This window comes from Trachurus trachurus, assembly GCF_905171665.1.
Source record: "Trachurus trachurus genome assembly, chromosome: 19".
Lineage (NCBI taxonomy): Eukaryota > Metazoa > Chordata > Actinopteri > Carangiformes > Carangidae > Trachurus > Trachurus trachurus.
In genome coordinates this window covers 312,401-330,976 of record NC_139913.1, presented here as the reverse complement: position 1 = coordinate 330,976, position 18,576 = coordinate 312,401, and the positions used below count along the sequence as shown (strand labels likewise).

The window sequence follows — 18,576 nt, the reverse complement described above, 5'->3', positions numbered from 1 at the left end:
GTGGCGGTGAATTATGGGATAGATTCAGTCACTATATAGTGAACATTAATAATCACTAAACATTCAGACACCACTACAACAACTGGTCACTAGACAGAGAGGAGGGGGGGGGGGGTTAGGACACAACCTGTGTTTCTTGCACCGCGGATGAAAGCGGGGGCGACTGGTTTATGCTCATTTTGGTCAATGGGAAAGGGGCCAGATGCAGATTGTTAGCGGGTCGATCCGCTGATTCAAGCCGCTTTGCCACTAAAACGGTGCTGATTGGTCGACAGGAGGAGCAGGCGACGCAGCTGGAGGGAATCATCGGCTCGATGAGCGAAGACCTGGAGAAGATCAGAGCCGACGCTCAGAGCGTCCAGAGCTGCCTGAGTCTACACACACACACTGCAGGTACACACACACTGCAGGTACATACACACACACACTGCAGGTACACACACACACACTGTGCAGAGACCGGCGGTGACCTCTGACCTCTGACCTCTGTCCTCAGAGCTGCAGGCGCTGCGTCTGGAGAAGCAGCAGTCACATGAGCAGCTGCAGGAAGCCAACCAGGTACAGCCTCCCTCTGCTTCTTCTGTTATTCATTTACATCAATCTTTATTTATTTTACAGCAGCAAAGAACAAACACTTTTAAATTAAGCAACATCACATAGAGTTCGGCACGGTGTGATCCGGTCGTAGATAATCACACCAGCTGATATAGTTTATAAACACAGTTAGTCCTTATCAATGATGAGGACTGATTAATCTCGTGGCATGAGATCTCGTCACACCCCTAGTAAAGAGTTATAATAAAACATTTCAAAATGCACGAGCAACTTGGTTAAATAAAAGTCTGTTGGTCCAGTCAGTCTTTGTCATTGTAGTTTTCTTAAAGTCTCGTCTCGTGAGCTGAGTGTATCGTCACACCCCTAATATCTACATACACAGGTTAACATTAGTTGTTTTATTTGAAAGTTTACATTTGTGTTTCTTGTTTTTAGCAACAAGAGAAATGACGTTGATAAGAAAAGATGCGTCATCGTCCTTTAGCCATGTGACTGATCCTTTAGAGCAAAGTTGTTGTTAACCAATGAGAATAGAGCCGCCGTCGCCATCCTGTTGTGATGTCACGTCTCTGTGCTGTGATTGGCCGGCGGCGTGTCGGGGGGGCGTGGCCTCACCGTCTGTCTCTGTGTGTGTGTGTGTGTGTGTGTGTGTGTGTGTGTGTGTGTGTGTGTGTGTGTGTGTGTGTGTGTGTGTGTGTGTGTGTGTGTGTGTGTGTGTGTGTGTGTGTGTGTCGTCCAGGCGATGCAGCAGCAGCTTCTGCAGCTGTCCGAGCTCATGGACATGTGTCGGCAGAAAGACGACGTCATCGCCCGGCTGCAGGTCGCCATGGAGACCAACGTGGACGACGCCACCAGAGACGTAAACGCGACGCACTTCCTGTGGCGCCTTTTCACAATAAGACGACCAGAACAGTAGTAACATGAGCTGCATGAACTAACACGTTCATAGTTCTATCAGCGTTAACGTCTTCTAAGGCCCCGTTCACATGGAGCGCCTGTTACTAAGCAACCAAAATACTGTTTTTATACTTTATTTTGCAGGATAGCCCCTTGAGATGTGCCACCTCATTTTCGAGGGGGTCCATGTTATCAACGGAAATACAGACATACTTAGTACATTATAATATACAAAGAAAGTAAGCAGAACAAACAACAAACAAACAAACAAACAAACAACAAAAAAAGGAGAAACAGACACATGATACAATATAAAGACACAGACAAGAACCTGTCACATTTTTACATTTAGTGGTGACGCTTCCGTCATTTAACCAGGAACTGAGTAAACACAGAGCTGATCAGATTTCAAGCACCGTGAATCAGCAGCTTCACTGCTCCATCTGCCTGTCAGTCTGAACGGAGGACTCACGGCCGTGTGGAGAGGAGGGAGGCAGGCCAGACGTGAACTCACCACCTTGTATGTAATAAAAGTTAAAAATGCGGTTAAATGTGCTGGTATCACTCTGCTGCTACGGCAGCTATGGAGTAGAGACCCGGGCTGGACCGGGGGGGAACCGAGCTGCTGCTCGCCGAGAGGGAGCTGCTGAAAGCAGCGAGCACTGAGAGCCGGTACCGGCCCGGGCTGCTTGTTGCTGCTGGTGAAGCAGGTCCGTGCAGCTGATTCTGATCACATGACACGCGGTGCGCGTGCGGCATTCGAAAAAGTTGAGATATTTTCATCTCGGTGCGCCTCGGACTCGCACGGGAAAAAAGGCGCATCGCACTGCGTGCGCTGCGCGTCGGCGTTGCTTCGGATTTTGCGCGCAGTTACATTGAAAACAATGGAAACGCTCGCGCAAAAGACGCTCCATGTGAATGGGCCCTAAGGCTGCAACAACTAACGATTTCTCTCATTATCGATTATTTAAACGATTAATCGATTCGTTGTTTGGTCAATGTAAGTGTGGCTTTGTCTCTTTTTTCCTTTTTAAAATGCACACTTAATCTGTGGAGCGCGAGCATATAGTTGACACGTGTCGAGGTCAAAACGAAACTCCACAGTTCTTCTTTCTTTCTTTGATTGAAATCTTTCTTTAGGCTCCAACAGAATAAACTCTGTATTAATCCAAAAATAATAATAAAACTAATGTGCTCTCCTCGCCTCCATAGTCTCAACTAAAAAAACTCCAGTATGCACATATCACAGCCAATAAGAAGAGAGCAATTAACCAATGGCCATTCTTAGGGCCTCGATATATAAAACCCGGATCAACACCAATCCAAATGATCCATGATCCCATAAATGGCTCTAACAGTCAATAAAATGTTAAAATCATCAATCAGTGTTTCTCAAACCACCAGACGACATCGTCCTCAAACGTCTTGTTTTGTCCACAAACCAAAGAGAGACTCAGTTTATTGTCATAAAGGAACAAAGAAACCAGAAATATTCACACTGAAGAAGCTGAAATCAGAGAATTTGGACTTTTTTTTCTTAAAAAAACAACTCAAACTGATTATTAGATTATCAGAATAGTTGACGATTAATTTAATAATCGATGAATTGTTGCAGCTTTGAAGTCTTTCCAACCTCATGAATACAACTAATGATGAACCAGATTCTTCATAACCACCGACCTGCGACTGTGAGAGATTTTTGAGACTTTTTGTTGTTGTGTGTGTCAGCGAGCGCTGGTGGAGTCGATCAGAGTGGAGCTGCTGCAGCTGCAACAGAGCTGCTGCTGTCGGAGAGGAGGAGGAGGAGCAGGAGGAGGAGGAGGAGAAGGAGGAGGAGAGCAGCTGGCGGAGGAGGAGGGGAGCAGGAAACGCCATCGCAGCGATGGGGAAGAAGAGGAGAGAGGAGAACCAGCCAAGAAGAGAGGTAGGAGCAGGAGAGAAGGAAGGAGGAGGCGGGAGGAGGAGGGAGGAGGAGGAGGAGAAGGAAGGGGAGGAGGGACAGAGGAGGAGGTTTGCTCTACGTGTTCTGGTGGTTTCTCTGCTCCACTTGGTGTCGTCTCTACTGTTGTGGAGCACTAATACATGTATTGTCCCGAGTCCATGACCAGCAGATAGACACCATCCTTTCTACTGTGCGTGCAGTAACCATGGAGATAGAGCCGTATCGCCATAATTAGCTTAGCTCAAACGCTGGAAGTGTATAGGTAGTGTTAGCCTGCCTCCTACCTAAAGTCGCTAATTAGCTTAGCTCAAACGCTGGAAGTGTATAGGTAGTGTTAGCCTGCCTCCACCTAAAGTCGCTAATTAGCTTAGCTCAAACACTGGAAGTGTATAGGTAGTGTTAGCCTGCCTCCACCTAAAGTCGCTAATTAGCTTAGCTCAAACGCTGGAAGTGTATAGGTAGAGTTAGCCTGCCTCCACCTAAAGTCGCTAATTAGCTTAGCTCAAACGCTGGAAGTGTATAGGTAGAGTTAGCCTGCCTCCACCTAAAGTCGCTAATTAGCTTAGCTCAAACGCTGGAAGTGTATAGGTAGTGTTAGCCTGCCTCCACCTAAAGTCGCTAATTAGCTTAGCTCAAACGCTGGAAGTGTATAGGTAGTGTTAGCCTGCCTCCACCTAAAGTCGCTAATTAGCTTAGCTCAAACGCTGGAAGTGTATAGGTAGTGTTAGCCTGCCTCCACCTAAAGTCGCTAATTAGCTTAGCTCAAACGCTGGAAGTGTATAGGTAGTGTTAGCCTGCCTCCACCTAAAGTCGCTAATTAGCTTAGCTCAAACGCTGGAAGTGTATAGGTAGAGTTAGCCTGCCTCCACCTAAAGTCGCTAATTAGCTTAGCTCAAACGCTGGAAGTGTATAGGTAGTGTTAGCCTGCCTCCACCTAAAGTCGCTAATTAGCTTAGCTCAAACGCTGGAAGTGTATAGGTAGTGTTAGCCTGCCTCCACCTAAAGTCGCTAATTAGCTTAGCTCAAACGCTGGAAGTGTATAGGTAGTGTTAGCCTGCCTCCACCTAAAGTCGCTAATTAGCTTAGCTCAAACGCTGGAAGTGTATAGGTAGTGTTAGCCTGCCTCCACCTAAAGTCGCTAATTAGCTTAGCTCAAACGCTGGAAGTGTATAGGTAGTGTTAGCCTGCCTCCACCTAAAGTCGCTAATTAGCTTAGCTCAAACGCTAGAAGTGTATAGGTAGTGTTAGCCTGCCTCCACCTAAAGTCGCTAATTAGCTTAGCTCAAACGCTGGAAGTGTATAGGTAGTGTTAGCCTGCCTCCACCTAAAGTCGCTAATTAGCTTAGCTCAAACGCTGGAAGTGTATAGGTAGTGTTAGCCTGCCTCCACCTAAAGTCGCTAATTAGCTTAGCTCAAACGCTGGAAGTGTATAGGTAGTGTTAGCCTGCCTCCACCTAAAGTCGCTAATTAGCTTAGCTCAAACACTGGAAGTGTATAGGTAGTGTTAGCCTGCCTCCACCTAAAGTCGCTAATTAGCTTAGCTCAAACGCTAGAAGTGTATAGGTAGTGTTAGCCTGCCTCCACCTAAAGTCACTAATTAGCTTAGCTCAAACACTGGAAGTGTATAGGTAGTGTTAGCCTGCCTCCACCTGAAGTCACTAATTAGCTTAGCTCAAACACTGGAAGTGTATAGGTAGTGTTAGCCTACACTTCCAGTGTTTGAGCTAAGCTAACTACGGCGATACGGCTCTATCTCCATGGTTACTGCACGCACAGTGTAAAGGATGGTGTCTATCTGCTGGTCATGGACTCAGGAGTGAGGCAAGACACGGAAAAAAAAAATGTTGGCGTATCCCTTTAAACTGGACAACTGGACCTTTAACTCTGATTAAGATGAACACATGCAGAAGAAACTGGATTTCCACTCTACTAACCCTTTACATAAACGTTCTGCCTGACTGTGACTTCTCCTCAGTGGTTCTGGAGGAGGAGATCTGGAGGCTGCAGGAGGAGAACGACAAGAAGGAGGAGGTCATCCTGCAGCTGAGAGAGAGGGAGGAGGAGGTGGAGAAGGAGAGGAGGAGGCTGCAGGAGGAGAACGACAAGAAGGAGGAGGTCATCCTGCAGCTGAGAGAGAGGGAGGAGGAGGAGGAGAAGGAGAGGAGGAGGCTGGAGGAGGAGAACGACAAGAAGGAGGAGGTCATCCTGCAGCTGAGAGAGAGGGAGGAGGAGGTGGAGGAGGAGAGGAGGAGGCTGGAGGAGGAGCTGAGGAGACGAGAGGAGGAGCTGGAGGAGGTGAAGAAGGAGCTGGTGCTGCTGGAGCAGAAGGTGCAGCAGCTGACAGGTAGGAGGAGCTTCAGGAGGAGGAGGAAGAGGAGGTGAAGCTACAGCTCTGTAACTCTGTTACCTCCACATATTTAAGCATCATAGATGTTCAATCAAACCCACATAGTTTGAAACAACGTTCACAACTAGGGATGCAAACAATTAATCGACTATCGATTAATTGTCGATAAGAATTTAATCGATTAAATTAAATTACTTGCAATTAATCGTTCCTTTTCAATGGGAGTTTTACTGTGAAATGTAAACAAGCAAAGCCGACATAATGTAGCGGATCTCTGTGTAAACGTGTGCAGCGCAGCGCACTGCAGCACTCAAGGGAGAGAGGGAGAGGAGGTGAAAAGAGACAACAACACCTGTTGTAGCTTTACGGGACTCAGGCTGTACCATCGCTAACACACAGACGACCAGTGAGTAACGAGTCAAAAAGCCGCCGACACGGAGCTGCCTGAGGAGTTGTAATGCAGCCTGACCGCAGCTCAAACCGACCCGGTGCCTCAGCACGGCGACCAAGCTTTGATAAACACACCGGATCCGCGCTGGTTTACAGTATCCTTCCGTAGTTTAGCCGGTCGCTACCGGAGCTTAATTTAAAAAAAAAAGAAAAAGAGAAAAAAAAGCGCTCGTTGCGGTGCCGCGGAGAACAGCGCGTGTGTCCAAGCTGTGTTGGTTTATGTAACTTGAGGGGACAAATGAACCACATGTTTATTGTCATGCATTGCTGACCTGGGCATTGTTTCTCATTAAATTAGAAAACCCTTTCCTATCATTCCCCTTTTCCGTGCATGCATGGTTGAAGGAGACTGGCTCGCATCCACACTCCCACTCCCTCCTGCGCCGACATGTCACCTTAAGTCACATAGACCTGTACGGGTGTGTGGACACAACCACCTATATTGTTGTCAGCGCCTCATCACCGCTGGTGTTTAAAAGGCTCCGTTCTTTCTGCAGTCAGGTTAAAGCGCACATCCGCCGTGTTGGTAAACAAATAGTCCCTCTGTATCAACGGAGGCAACCGTGCTTGAGCAGCTTGGGTTGGAGGTGGTGTGAGTGCGGGCCAGCGAGGGACAGAGGAGGGGGCATTAGAGCTTCAGCGCGGTACAGAACAACTGGCCCTAGTGTGAGTGCGCCCTTATCTGTGGCCGCTGCAGCGCCACACGGGCTTTGCCTTTCAGCAATCAAGCGCTGTTTTTGTCAATGTTAAAAACAATAACAGCAACAGCTGTCGGCAGCTGAGATCGCTGTGCCGTCACCATAGAAACGCAAGACGCATTACGGCTCATTAGCAAAATACCTTTCAATGGAAACACCGCAAATGGCAATTGCACTTTTTCGAAGTTTCAGAAATATCGCTTTTATTTTGCAAAAATCTGTAATGGAAACGCAGCGGTGTCTCTCATCTCATCTCATTATGATAGGACTTCAACCTCAGAGCTCTATGTCCCAATAACGTGCTACTTAAACATTTTCATTGTGCTGTGCTCTTAAAATAAACTAACAAATACTAGTGTAAGTCCATAAGGAATGTTGATCTTAAATTTTCCCCTAAAATTTAGGTTCTCAGGAAAATCGCCGCTTATCAATTAATCGATCATCGATCGATAAGGTCTATCAACTATCGATTAATGAATTACTCGATAATTTGCATCCCTATTCACAACACACAGCCAGTGTCACAACTAAGCATAAAGTCCGCTAGCTTGATGCTAACGTATAATGTAAAACACCATAGACGGGCTAACAGAAATTAGCCATTTCGCGGCAACCGAGCCACAGCAGTAAAGCTGCTACGTCTTCCTCTCAGGGGAGGAAACGAGCCAAGTAACGTATCCACACGCTTCTAGAGGTTTACCGCTGGCTGGTTAACTTCTTCTTTTTAGTGTTAAGTCTCATTGATGAAATTTAACAACTGTGGCAGTGGCGTTATTAGTTTGTTTGAATGTAAAGTGAGCAGAGCTGCCTCTGTATTTCTATGGGAGTCCTATCACCACTCTGTTATATCAATAACTCTGGTCGGCAGTCGGAGGGGCGATGTGTGTGTGTGTGTGTGTGTGTGTGTGGGCCTTTAGTAGTGACGCTTCGACACGCACTCCGCCCCCTGAAGGTCCCCCACACAGTGGAAACACAAAGCTGACCATATCCAACCTGAACCGGACTGACAGTGGAAAACGAGGCTTTCGTGTAACTCTCTGTGTGTGTGTGTGTGTGTGTGTGTGTGTGTGTGTGTGTGTGTGTGTGTGTGTGTGTGTGTGTGTGTGTGTGTGTGTGTCAGAGCTGGATGCGTGTCATCGCTGCGTGTCGGTGATGTCGTCTCTAGAGGCGGAGCAGAAGGAGTCGTCCAGACTGATGAAGGAGAACAAAGCTCTGGTCAACGGCATCTTCCAGCTGCAGAACCAGGTGAAACTTCTCTTCTTCCTCTTCCTCCTCCTCCTCTTCCTCCTCCTCTTCCTCTTCCTCTTCCTCTTCCTCCTCCTCCTCCTCTTCCTCCTCTTCCTCTTCCTCTTCCTCTTTCCTCCTCTTCCTCTTCCTCTTCCTCCTCTTCTCCTCCTCCTCTTCCTCTTCCTCCTCTTCCTCTTCTCCTCCTTCCTCCTTCCTCCTCTTCCTCTTCCTCCTTCCTCTTCCTCCTCTTCCTCCTCTTCCTCCTCCTCCTCTTCCTCCTTCCTCTTCCTCCTCTTCCTCTTCCTCCTTCCTCTTCCTCCTCTTCCTCTTCTTCCTCCTCTTCCTCTTCTCCTTCCTCCTCCTCTTCCTCCTCTTCCTCTTCTCCTTCCTCCTCCTCTTCCTCTTCCTCCTTCCTCTTCCTCTTCTCCTTCCTCCTCCTCTTCCTCCTCTTCCTCCTTCCTCTTCCTCCTCTTCCTCTTCTTCCTCCTCTTCCTCTTCTCCTTCCTCCTCCTCTTCCTCTTCTTCCTCCTCTTCCTCTTCTCCTTCCTCCTCCTCTTCCTCTTCTTCCTCCTCTTCCTCCTCTTCCTCCTCTTCCTCTTCTCCTTCCTCCTCCTCTTCCTCCTCTTCCTCCTTCCTCTTCCTCCTCTTCCTCTCCTCCTCCTCCTCCTCTTCCTCTTCCTCCTCTTCCTCTTCTCCTTCCTCCTCCTCCTCCTCTTCCTCCTCCTCTTCTGGTGGTTCTGAAGGACTCGTCCAGATGTTGAGACTCGTCCAGATGTTGAGACTCGGTCCGGACGTAGAGGCTTTTATAAGTTATAAGGAAGCTATTCCTCATTTCTCATAAAGTGTGAGGTATGAATTATGGATGAATTTTGCCAGAGCAACCCTTATTCATCGTCTGATTTTCTTATTTAACAATGTTTGCTGACTGAATCAGTCTTCAAACTTGTCTCTGTATGATATGTTAGTACCTTAGTGATCTGGTCTCTACACCATGATTGATTGTAAATGTAACAGTTGTAAGGGGGCAGGTTTGGCTTCTTACCGATCCGTTTCCTATGTCTGTGTGTCTGTCATTCATACAAAATAAAAACAATCAATCAAAAGGTGACCGGTGTCCAGACGGAGCTCAGAGAGAAGACCGACCGCTGCCTCGACCTATCAGAGCAGCTCTCCACCACAGAGTCCCGCCTCCAGCAGCTGCAGAGCCAATCAGAGGAGAGGAGCCGCACCATCGGCCAACTGACGGAGGAGGTGAGACACAACACAACATGAACCTTTATGTTTTCTGTTTCTCCTGTTCTCTAATGGGAGCAGACGGGTCTTAGGCTGTCAGGGCCGTTTACATCCCATAAACCAGATGTCTTCAATCACACCGAGGGGATTGTTCACTTCAAGAAAGACGACGTGTTAGTAAACGGAGCTGGAACACAAAGTCTCACTGAGAGTCAAGTTGAGGCTGTTTACAGGCAGAATAAACTTTAAAGCTGCTACGAAGACGTTGAACCTCTTGAGTTTATTTTCCTGCTGATGAAACAACGAGCAGCGTCAGAGCCGTAAAACACAGCTTCATGTTTCCAAACATGTCGTCGTTCGTGAAGAGGTGACTGTGCAGAGAGCCGGACAGACTGAACGCACGCTGGCAAACAGGGGGAATGTCTGTTTTTTACCACCTGAACCTTATTTCTATCATAAACTCCGATCATTTCCTCCCCCAGATAACTTTGGTGTCATTAAAGTGGTTGTGATGAAATGAGCTCCAGCCGAGAGGCGCGTATATCCGTATAATGGAGTCTACAGGGCAGCAGAATGCAGCCTCTAAATAACACATTATCTGCAGAGAAACTCCTTCCTTTCACCAAGATTTAGTTCTGATAGGCTAGTGCTATTCCCCTCTGAGTCCGGGGGTTAGCTGTTATCAACATCCGGGGTCTGTAGGTTGATCTACTGACCTCTGACCTGGATGATGTCATCTCTGAGCGCCGCGCGGCTCATTCTGATAATAATCGTTCTGCTTCGGCATTCGGGTCCATTTTTATCTCAACTAGCCGGAGCTTTAGTGAGATGACATCATCCATCTGATTGATCACTGATTGGTTGTCCATAGGAGGGAACCAGAGCCGTTGATTGGTTGGTTTTCGTGTTGTTTTTCCCAGAAGGAGGAGGGGCGGAGCGTCTTCCACGCCGCCATGGCGCAGCTGCAGGCGGAGAGCGAAGCGGCGCTGCAGAGATCAGAGGAGCAGTCGCAGCAGATCAAAGAGCTGCAGAGAGAAGTGACGGACAGGTCTGATCACCTTTACTTTACTTTACTTTACTTTATTAGTTTATCTGGGTGGGACAGCGACATCAATGAACATATAAAAACATGTAAATGAGCCGGATTATAGCAGCAGCTGCTCATTTCCATCCGAAGTCCCAAAACATAAAAACAGTACAGTGACAGAGAAACATAGTAATATAAACGACACAACAATGCAGACAACAAGGACACAACAAAATGAAAATGAAATGAAGTGGAAAGGTGCAAAGGTCCTGGGTCAAAGTGACCAGTGCTGGAGTGCAGCAGTGCATCATGGTACCAAGTTGTATTGCACGGTGCCCTAAAGTGCACATCAGTTTAAAGTGCCAGGTGTATTGCATCAGATTAAAGTACAACATGGTGTATTATCCACATATTAGAACAACTATTTATATTCTATCTATAGTCACGTTTTTGTTGCCGATCTCATTCAAACACTGCAGCTATTACATGACTGCAGCCTGACTCACACAATTGCACACAAACCATAAACATTCACACATAGTATCTACCAATCGATACTCTGACCAATCACCACGCAGCAGCAGCAGCTGCAGCCGCTCACTTCCTGTCCCTCTGCAGCCACAACAGGTGTGAGCAGCTGGCACAGGAGGCGGCCAATCAGAGGGCAGAGTTCTCCCAGGAGGCGGCCAATCAGAGGGCAGAGTTCTCCCAGGAGGCGGCCAATCAGAGGGCAGAGCTGGAGTCGGCGGGCGGAGCCACGAGGAGGAGACTGGAGGAGATGGAGAGAACGGAGGAGGAGAGGAGGAGAGAGGAGGAGAGAGAGAAGCAAGGTGAGGAGGAGGAACTCGTCTTCTGTGGTGCTGCGACACCAGGGAAACAGGAAGTCATGTGGTCTGTGTGTGTGTGTCAGAGCTGCAGCGAGTCCTGACGGAGAAGGAGGCGCTGGTGACGGAGACGCACGGACAGATGGAGGAGCTGAGGAGAGGTGAGGAGGAGGAGGAGGAGGAGGAGGAGGAGCTGCAACAATTAATCAATTAAATGAACAATAATCGAAGGGATAGTTCAAGATTTTGTCAAATTGGTCCATCACCATAATCCCTATAGTCATAGCAGTAGGTTCGTTACCTTTAATTGTTGGTGCAAGCTGTTTTTAGAACGGCGGAGCAGAGCCGTGAGCTGCTCAGAGCTACGCTACGGAGGCTCATTATGGGATTTCTTGGTTTCCCTCATCAAACTCATCAAATACACAATCCAACAACTCCACAACGCTCTGGTGGACAAGTTGTGAGCTGCACATTCACCACGCTATGAGATAATAACACAACGTTACCACACAGAGTTGTTTTAGAGGGAAATTCATGTAAAACCACTGATGCACGTTGCCTTCAGGGACAGTTTTTCATCAACAGTCTCTGTATTTCCCTCTAAAACAACTCTGTGTGGTAACGTTGTGTTATTATCTCATAGCGTGGTGAATGTGCAGCTCACAACTTGTGTTAATCGATTAATCGTTGAAATAATCGACAGACGAATGAATAATGAGAATAATCGTTGGTTGCAGCTGCAGTGACGATGATGTCGTGTGTTGTCTCGTTCCCGTGTCAGAGCTGGAGCGTCTGAAGGAGGCGCTGCAGAGCAGACAGGAGGAGGAGGAGGAGGAGGAGAAGGAGAAGGAGAACAGACCGGAGGAGCAGAAGGAGTCGGTGGTGGAGGAGCTGAAGCAGGAGATGCAGAGGCTGCAGGAGAGGAAGGGGAGGCGACCCCGGGGGGAGGAAGAGAAGAGGGAGAAGAGGGGGGAGGAGGAGGAGGAGGGAGAGGAGGGGGGGAGCAGGGAGTTTGAGGCGGTGAAGAGAGAGATGGAGAAAATCCAGAGGCTGAAGGAGGAGAGAGAGAAGGAGGCGTCTCCTCTGAGGAGCAACATGGCCGACAGGAAGAAGACGCCCAAGACGACGGGGAGGAAGAGGAAGAGCTGTGACGTACAGGTCAGTGTGTGTGTGTGTGTGTGTGTGTGTGTGTGTGTGTGTGTGTGTGTGTGTGTGTGTGTGTGTGTGTGTGTGTGTGTGTGTGTGTGTGTGTGTGTGTGTGTGTGTGTGTGTGTGTGTGTGTGTGTGTCAACGACGCAAACCAACGTTGTGCGTCGCGGCGTTGTTTACAAGAGTCACAACTCCTCATCTTGTATCTAACAGGGTTTTATACATCTAGTATAAACCACCACTCCTTAAAGGAATAGCTCACCAAAAAATGAAATCCAGTCATTAGTGCCTCCCCCTCATGCTGATGAGTAGTTCTTTATTCCTCAAAGTGCAGTGTGTAGTTTTATGGACGTTTTTGTGTCGGGCCCTGCAGTATTACTCTCATATAAAGTTGTGGTTGGACTACGAACCGACCTCCCGGGTCTCCAGATGACCTTTGAGGAATAAAAAACTACTCCAGCATGAGGGGGAGGCACTAATGACTGAATTTCATTTTTTGGTGAACTATTCCTTTAAGTCAAGATTCAAGAAGTTTATTTTGCCATTTTGTGCACAGACAAGCTGGGTACGACAGGAGTCAGACTAAGTTAAAAAGAGTTATAAAAGTTCAAAAGGAAATAAGTCAAAAACAAAAGAAAGAAAGAAGGAAAACATCATTAAATAACATTGAAGAATAAAACACAGATAAAGCTGCACAGACATGTAAATCTGTATGTTAGGGTCCCTTTAAAGGGCCAGAGTGTAAGATTTATCTTTATTAAATGTTTCCTATGAGTCTGACTGTTGTAGAAACGTGTTCAGTGTGCGATGCTGCCGTTGAGCCTGAGATCAGATGTTGATGTTGGTTTCTGTTAATAATCTGCTCTCTCCACGCTGCTCTGTTGACACCATCTTGACTCTGATCGACAGCCCTCGTGTTTGGTAGTGTTTAGCTCGTTTATAAACGCGGCGTACACATAGTCAGGCCTGAAAGGGGCGTACGTGACTGTCCACTCAGAGGTCGTGATCTACAGTATATAAACAAACCTGACGGGAGAATGTGAACAAACTGAACCATGCGTACCACACAGAGAGAAGAACAATTCTGTTCTGTTTTGTGTTTTTAAATGACCATCTAAGGTTAAAACAGCGTTGGCGTGAAGCCGATTCAGCTGCGACGCTGTAGGGATGTTTACTGATACGGTGTTCGTACGCTGGGTTTTATAAATGTGAATATGTTTAGTAAAGATCCTACGCACACACACACGACTGTCTGGCTTCGCTGCCTGAAGCTGCTGCTGTAACTGTGTGTGTGTCTGACAGGACCTGGTGTTCAGTGAGAACAAGAGGAACAAACTGAGAGGAAACACGCGCACCAACAAACAGGTGAGTCAGGTTGATGATGAAGATGATGATGAAGATGATCCCAGTTTTATTTGATTCGTTGTTAATTATTTTATCTACATTTTACAAACACAAGTCTAAATTCTCCAGTAAGAAACCAAACTGTCTGCGAATGTTAAACCGCATTTCTCCTTATATAAGGGTCCTATGTTCCCTAAATAACCCTAACCCTGAATAAACTATGTTCCCCACTTTCCCCTTAAAAGGGTCCTATGTTCCCAGCTTTCCCCTTAACTCATTGAGTGCCACGCTCCTTTCCAAAGTTTTAGTCAAGTGTACCGGCAATTTAGACCATTTTTGACTTTTTATGTAGAGCCACAGTGTATTCTATATTATTGCCACCAACACATACTGTGGCTCAATTGAAAGGTTTAACTTTATGCTTCAAATAGCCACAAACCGTTTGTTTCTACGTGCCTCTGTTCCTGAGAAAAGTCAAGCTAAACATGGCTGGGTTTCACCAAAATCCCTCCTTTTTTTCTAGAAAAGGAGATAGAGCGTCTTTTATGAAAGGTGCTCTGTTTGTGTCTGTCGCTCTTCTGACACTCGCATTTCTGGATCAAAGGGCTCGTATAAGATAAATATATACAACAATTGTTGTTCTATTCACAAAACCACCAGCGGGGGCGGGGGGGGCGCCACTAAACAACAATAACACAGACGCACCGTGCCGTGTCACAGCCTCTAGCTGCGGAGCGTGAGGGTCAGTCGGCCACCGCGGCTCGGGAAGACCGGTCCCGCCGGTGGTCGCGGTCCTTCTGTGGTACGGGTCGGTGTCGGCGGTCTGCTTTGGCCCAGAGACCATCAGATTTTACCGCGGGAGGACTTTGGGGAGGACACGGTGTTGCTCCAGATGAAGACCGGGCGGGACTGTCGGCTGAGAGCTTCCTGTTTCTGCTCCGAGCAGCTGGAGCAGCTGGAGCAGCAGCGCGGGTGAGAGCAGAGCAGCTGCTGCATCTGCATGCAGAACTCGTTTGCAGAAGCTGAGTTATGATAAAAACTTCCAGATCATGAGCTGTCATGTGACTTTGATCGTCATCTATTTCAGTTCTCCTCGTCGTAGAGTCCCCAAATTTACATATAATGTGTATTAAAGTGTCTTATTTTCATAATTTAAAAAAAAGCAAAAAACGAAAAATCTCGTTTTTGGCACTCAACGCATGGGAACGAAAAACGAGAAATTACGTGGTTGGCACTCAATGAGTTAAAAGGGTCCTATGTTCCCCACTTTCCCCTTAAAAGGGTCCTATGTTCCCAGCTTTCCCCTTAAAAGGGTCCTATGTTCCCAGCTTTTCCCTTAAAAGGGTCCTATGTTCCCCACTTTCCCCTTAAAAGGGTCCTATGTTCCCAGCTTTGCCCAAAAAGGGTCCTATGTTCCCCGCTTTCCCCAAAAAGGGTCCTATATTCCCCGCTTTCCCCAAAAAGGGTCCTATGTTCCCCGCTTTCCCCAAAAAGGGCCCTATGTTCCCCGCTTTCCCCAAAAAAGGGCCCTATGTTCCCCGCTTTCCCCAAAAAGGGCCCTATGTTCCCCACTTTCCCCAAAAAGGGCCCTATGTTCCCAGCTTTCCCCAAAAGGGGTCCTATGTTCCCCGCTTTCCCCTTAAAAGGGTCCTATGTTCCCCGCTTTCCCCTTAAAAGGGTCCTATGTTCCCAGCTTTCCCCTTAAAAGGGTCCTATGTTCCCAGCTTTCCCCAAAAAAGGTCCTATGTTCCCAGCTTTCCCCTTAAAAGGGTTCTTTGTTCCCAGCTTTCCCCTTAAAAGGGTCCTATGTTCCCCGCTTTCCCCAAAAAGGGTCCTATGTTCCCCGCTTTCCCCAAAAAGGGTCCTATGTTCCCCACTTTCCCCTTAAAAGGGTCCTATGTTCCCCACTTTCCCCTTAAAAGGGTCCTATGTTCCCAGCTTTGCCCAAAAAGGGTCCTATGTTCCCAGCTTTCCCCAAAAAAGGGCCCTATGTTCCCCACTTTCCCCTTAAAAGGGTCCTATGTTCCCCGCTTTCCCCAAAAAGGGTCCTATGTTCCCCGCTTTCCCCAAAAAAGGGCCCTATGTTCCCCGCTTTCCCCAAAAAGGGCCCTATGTTCCCCACTTTCCCCAAAGGGGGCGGCAGTGGCTCAGGCGGTAGAGCGGGTCGTCCAATAATCAGAGGGTTGGCGGTTCGAATCCCGCTCTCTCTGTCGTAGTGTCCTTGGGCAAGACACCTAACCCCACTTGCCTCGTGTGCATGCGTATGAATGATCATGGTGGTGGTCGGAGGGGCCGTTTGGCGCGAAATGGCAGCCACGCTTCCGTCAGTCTGCCCCAGGGCAGCTGTGGCTACACACGTAGTTTGTGTATGAATGAATAATGGTTTCTGTACGCGCTTTGGGTATCGGGTAACGGTAGAAAAGCGCTATATAAATGTAATCCATTATTATTATTATTATTATAAAAAGGGCCCTATGTTCCCAGCTTTCCCCAAAAAAGGTCCTATGTTCCCAGCTTTCCCCTTAAAAGGGTTCTTTGTTCCCAGCTTTCCCCTTAAAAGGGTCCTATGTTCCCCGCTTTCCCCAAAAAGGGTCCTATGTTCCCCACTTTCCCCTTAAAAGGGTCCTATGTTCCCCACTTTCCCCTTAAAAGGGTCCTATGTTCCCAGCTTTGCCCAAAAAGGGTCCTATGTTCCCAGCTTTCCCCAAAAAGGGTCCTATGTTCCCCACTTTCCCCTTAAAAGGGTCCTATGTTCCCAGCTTTGCCCAAAAAGGGTCCTATGTTCCCAGCTTTCCCCAAAAAGGGTCCTATGTTCCCCACTTTCCCCAAAAAGGGTCCTATGTTCCCCACTTTCCCCAAAAAGGGTCCTATGTTCCCCACTTTCCCCTTAAAAGGGTCCTATGTTCCCCACTTTCCCTGATGAGGTTGAAGAAGATGATGGAGATGATGATGAGGATGTGACCTGATGATGAAGGTGTGTTTGTTTGTTGTTCTGTGGTGCAGGAGAAGAGAGACGGAGCTCTGCAGAAGATCGGGGAGCTGCTGCACAGCTCTCCCTCCATCCTGGGCTCTAAAGGTCAGTGTGTGTGTGTGTGTAACGGTGTGTGTGTGTAACGGTGTGTGTGTGTAACGGTGTGTGTGTGTAACGGTGTGTGTGTGTGTGTGTAACGGTGTGTGTGTGCAGCCTTTGTGCGTGTTCTTCAGGCCGTAGCTGAACCACCATATGAGACGTGTTACCAGAGTTTCCACAGTCTGACTTTTCTCCTCCACTTCCCGATGTCGACCATCGGGTCAGTCTGTCGCGCCTCTAACGGCCGCGTGACATCGTGGAAATGTGACCGACAGCCCATAATAATAATAATAGATCTGATTATTTAGCTCAAAAGAGGAATGGATAAAAAACTTTGTTTGTTCGCTCTGTCACGTGTCAGAAACTAGAGCGGTGTGGCTGCTGTGATGTCACTATGACATCATCAGGTTCAGACCTGCTCCTAACCCCCCCCCCCCCCCCCCAACAGCTAAAACCATCATCGGTCTGGTGAGTGGACACTCGGTGGAGAAGGAGACGGTTACCACGGCAACCAAACCGCGGCGAGGACGCAGGAAACTTTTCAAGACGAACACCTCGACGCCCCTGCTCGACTCCCCCCTCACGGTGAGAGGGCCCGTCGCCGCTAGCAACAACACACCTGAAGGGTTTTCTCCTTAGAGGTCAAGGCAGTTCAACTGTGTGTGTGTGTGTGTGTTCGTCCAGGTGGGCGGAGCCGATGCCGTAGAGAAGGAGAGCGACCACGCCACCATCAGGAGGCAGCTACGCTCTAAAACCTGCAGGAAGTGACATCATCACTGCGACGTCACTACGCTGTGGAAACGTTTGTTTTTAAAACTGTACAGTTTGATTTTTACTTTTATTTCTGTTGCTGATGAAACTTTGATAGAAAATAAAATCTGTTCCAAGCTGCTGCTCTGCTTCACTTCACTGCTGCGCACGCACACACACACACACACACACACACACACACACACACACACACACACACACACACACACACACACACACACGCACACACACTGACAAAAACATACCAACAGAGGTCCTGTCGCTGCCCAACCAAAGCACGGAGGACATTTCTTTTTCGGCAGGAGCGCAGGCAGCTCGCGCCTGGCTGAAATTTCGAAGGGGGGCGGGGTCTGGCGACTGGTCTATGTGCCGTGGGCGATTGTGTTGGGCAGGAAGTCAAACACAGAAACATGAGAGAATCCGGTCAATTTTCAAAATAAAACACGTTCGGAATGACGGCCCTTTGGGGATTTTCGGAATGGTCATCCCTCGGAATGGAGGTCATTTATTCTGGATGTGATCAGGAAGTGACCAGAAACACAGTTGTTTACTCAGGATTCAGCTTTATTGGTTCAGTCCAACAGGTGACAGCATCTGAACAACAGAACAACACAGTGATGACATGGACCAGGACGTTTCCTGAGTGGTTCATTGACTTGACGTCAACCCTAACCCTAACACATCAAAGCAACAAAATGATTTCCTAGATCTAAAGAACTGATCCTCTAAGACGTAACCATGGTGACTGTGATGTCACAGGAAGTCAAAGAGCTGCCTAATCACCAATAATTTCATTGATAGAAGTTTTAATTGTCACACACATGCAGAAAAGCTCCTCCTACACCTGCTGACCCCACCCACCTCCACAGGAAGAAATTAATAAGTCACACAGCAAACAGAGTGGGCGGAGCTACTATCATTAATCAATCATTAATCAATCAATCAATCAATCAATCAATCATCATTAATCAAACTGCTCAACATTACAACACAGAAAACCCAGAGTAAATTATAGCTGCTGCACAGCGATGGTTCAGGTTCG

The 18,576-nt window shown here is 47.8% G+C and overlaps 1 protein-coding gene across 1 annotated transcript in view; it reads left to right on the top strand.

The window, feature by feature from the left end:
* The window catches only part of LOC311002876 (uncharacterized protein), a 36,887-nt gene extending 19,295 nt beyond the window's left edge, over nucleotides 1-17,592 (top strand). Inside the window, exons 17-32 of the mRNA XM_083994443.1 lie at nucleotides 279-393; nucleotides 497-558; nucleotides 1,295-1,414; nucleotides 3,181-3,376; nucleotides 5,370-5,738; nucleotides 8,010-8,134; nucleotides 9,221-9,367; nucleotides 10,270-10,397; nucleotides 10,995-11,025; nucleotides 11,092-11,206; nucleotides 11,287-11,361; nucleotides 11,982-12,358; nucleotides 13,652-13,714; nucleotides 16,697-16,769; nucleotides 17,212-17,348; nucleotides 17,448-17,592. Of these exons, the coding sequence (XP_083850569.1) occupies nucleotides 279-393; nucleotides 497-558; nucleotides 1,295-1,414; nucleotides 3,181-3,376; nucleotides 5,370-5,738; nucleotides 8,010-8,134; nucleotides 9,221-9,367; nucleotides 10,270-10,397; nucleotides 10,995-11,025; nucleotides 11,092-11,206; nucleotides 11,287-11,361; nucleotides 11,982-12,358; nucleotides 13,652-13,714; nucleotides 16,697-16,769; nucleotides 17,212-17,348; nucleotides 17,448-17,531 (2,217 nt within the window). The 3' untranslated portion in view covers nucleotides 17,532-17,592. The remainder of the gene's footprint in view (nucleotides 1-278; nucleotides 394-496; nucleotides 559-1,294; nucleotides 1,415-3,180; nucleotides 3,377-5,369; nucleotides 5,739-8,009; nucleotides 8,135-9,220; nucleotides 9,368-10,269; nucleotides 10,398-10,994; nucleotides 11,026-11,091; nucleotides 11,207-11,286; nucleotides 11,362-11,981; nucleotides 12,359-13,651; nucleotides 13,715-16,696; nucleotides 16,770-17,211; nucleotides 17,349-17,447) is intronic.
* Nucleotides 17,593-18,576: the final 984 nt, after the last annotated feature.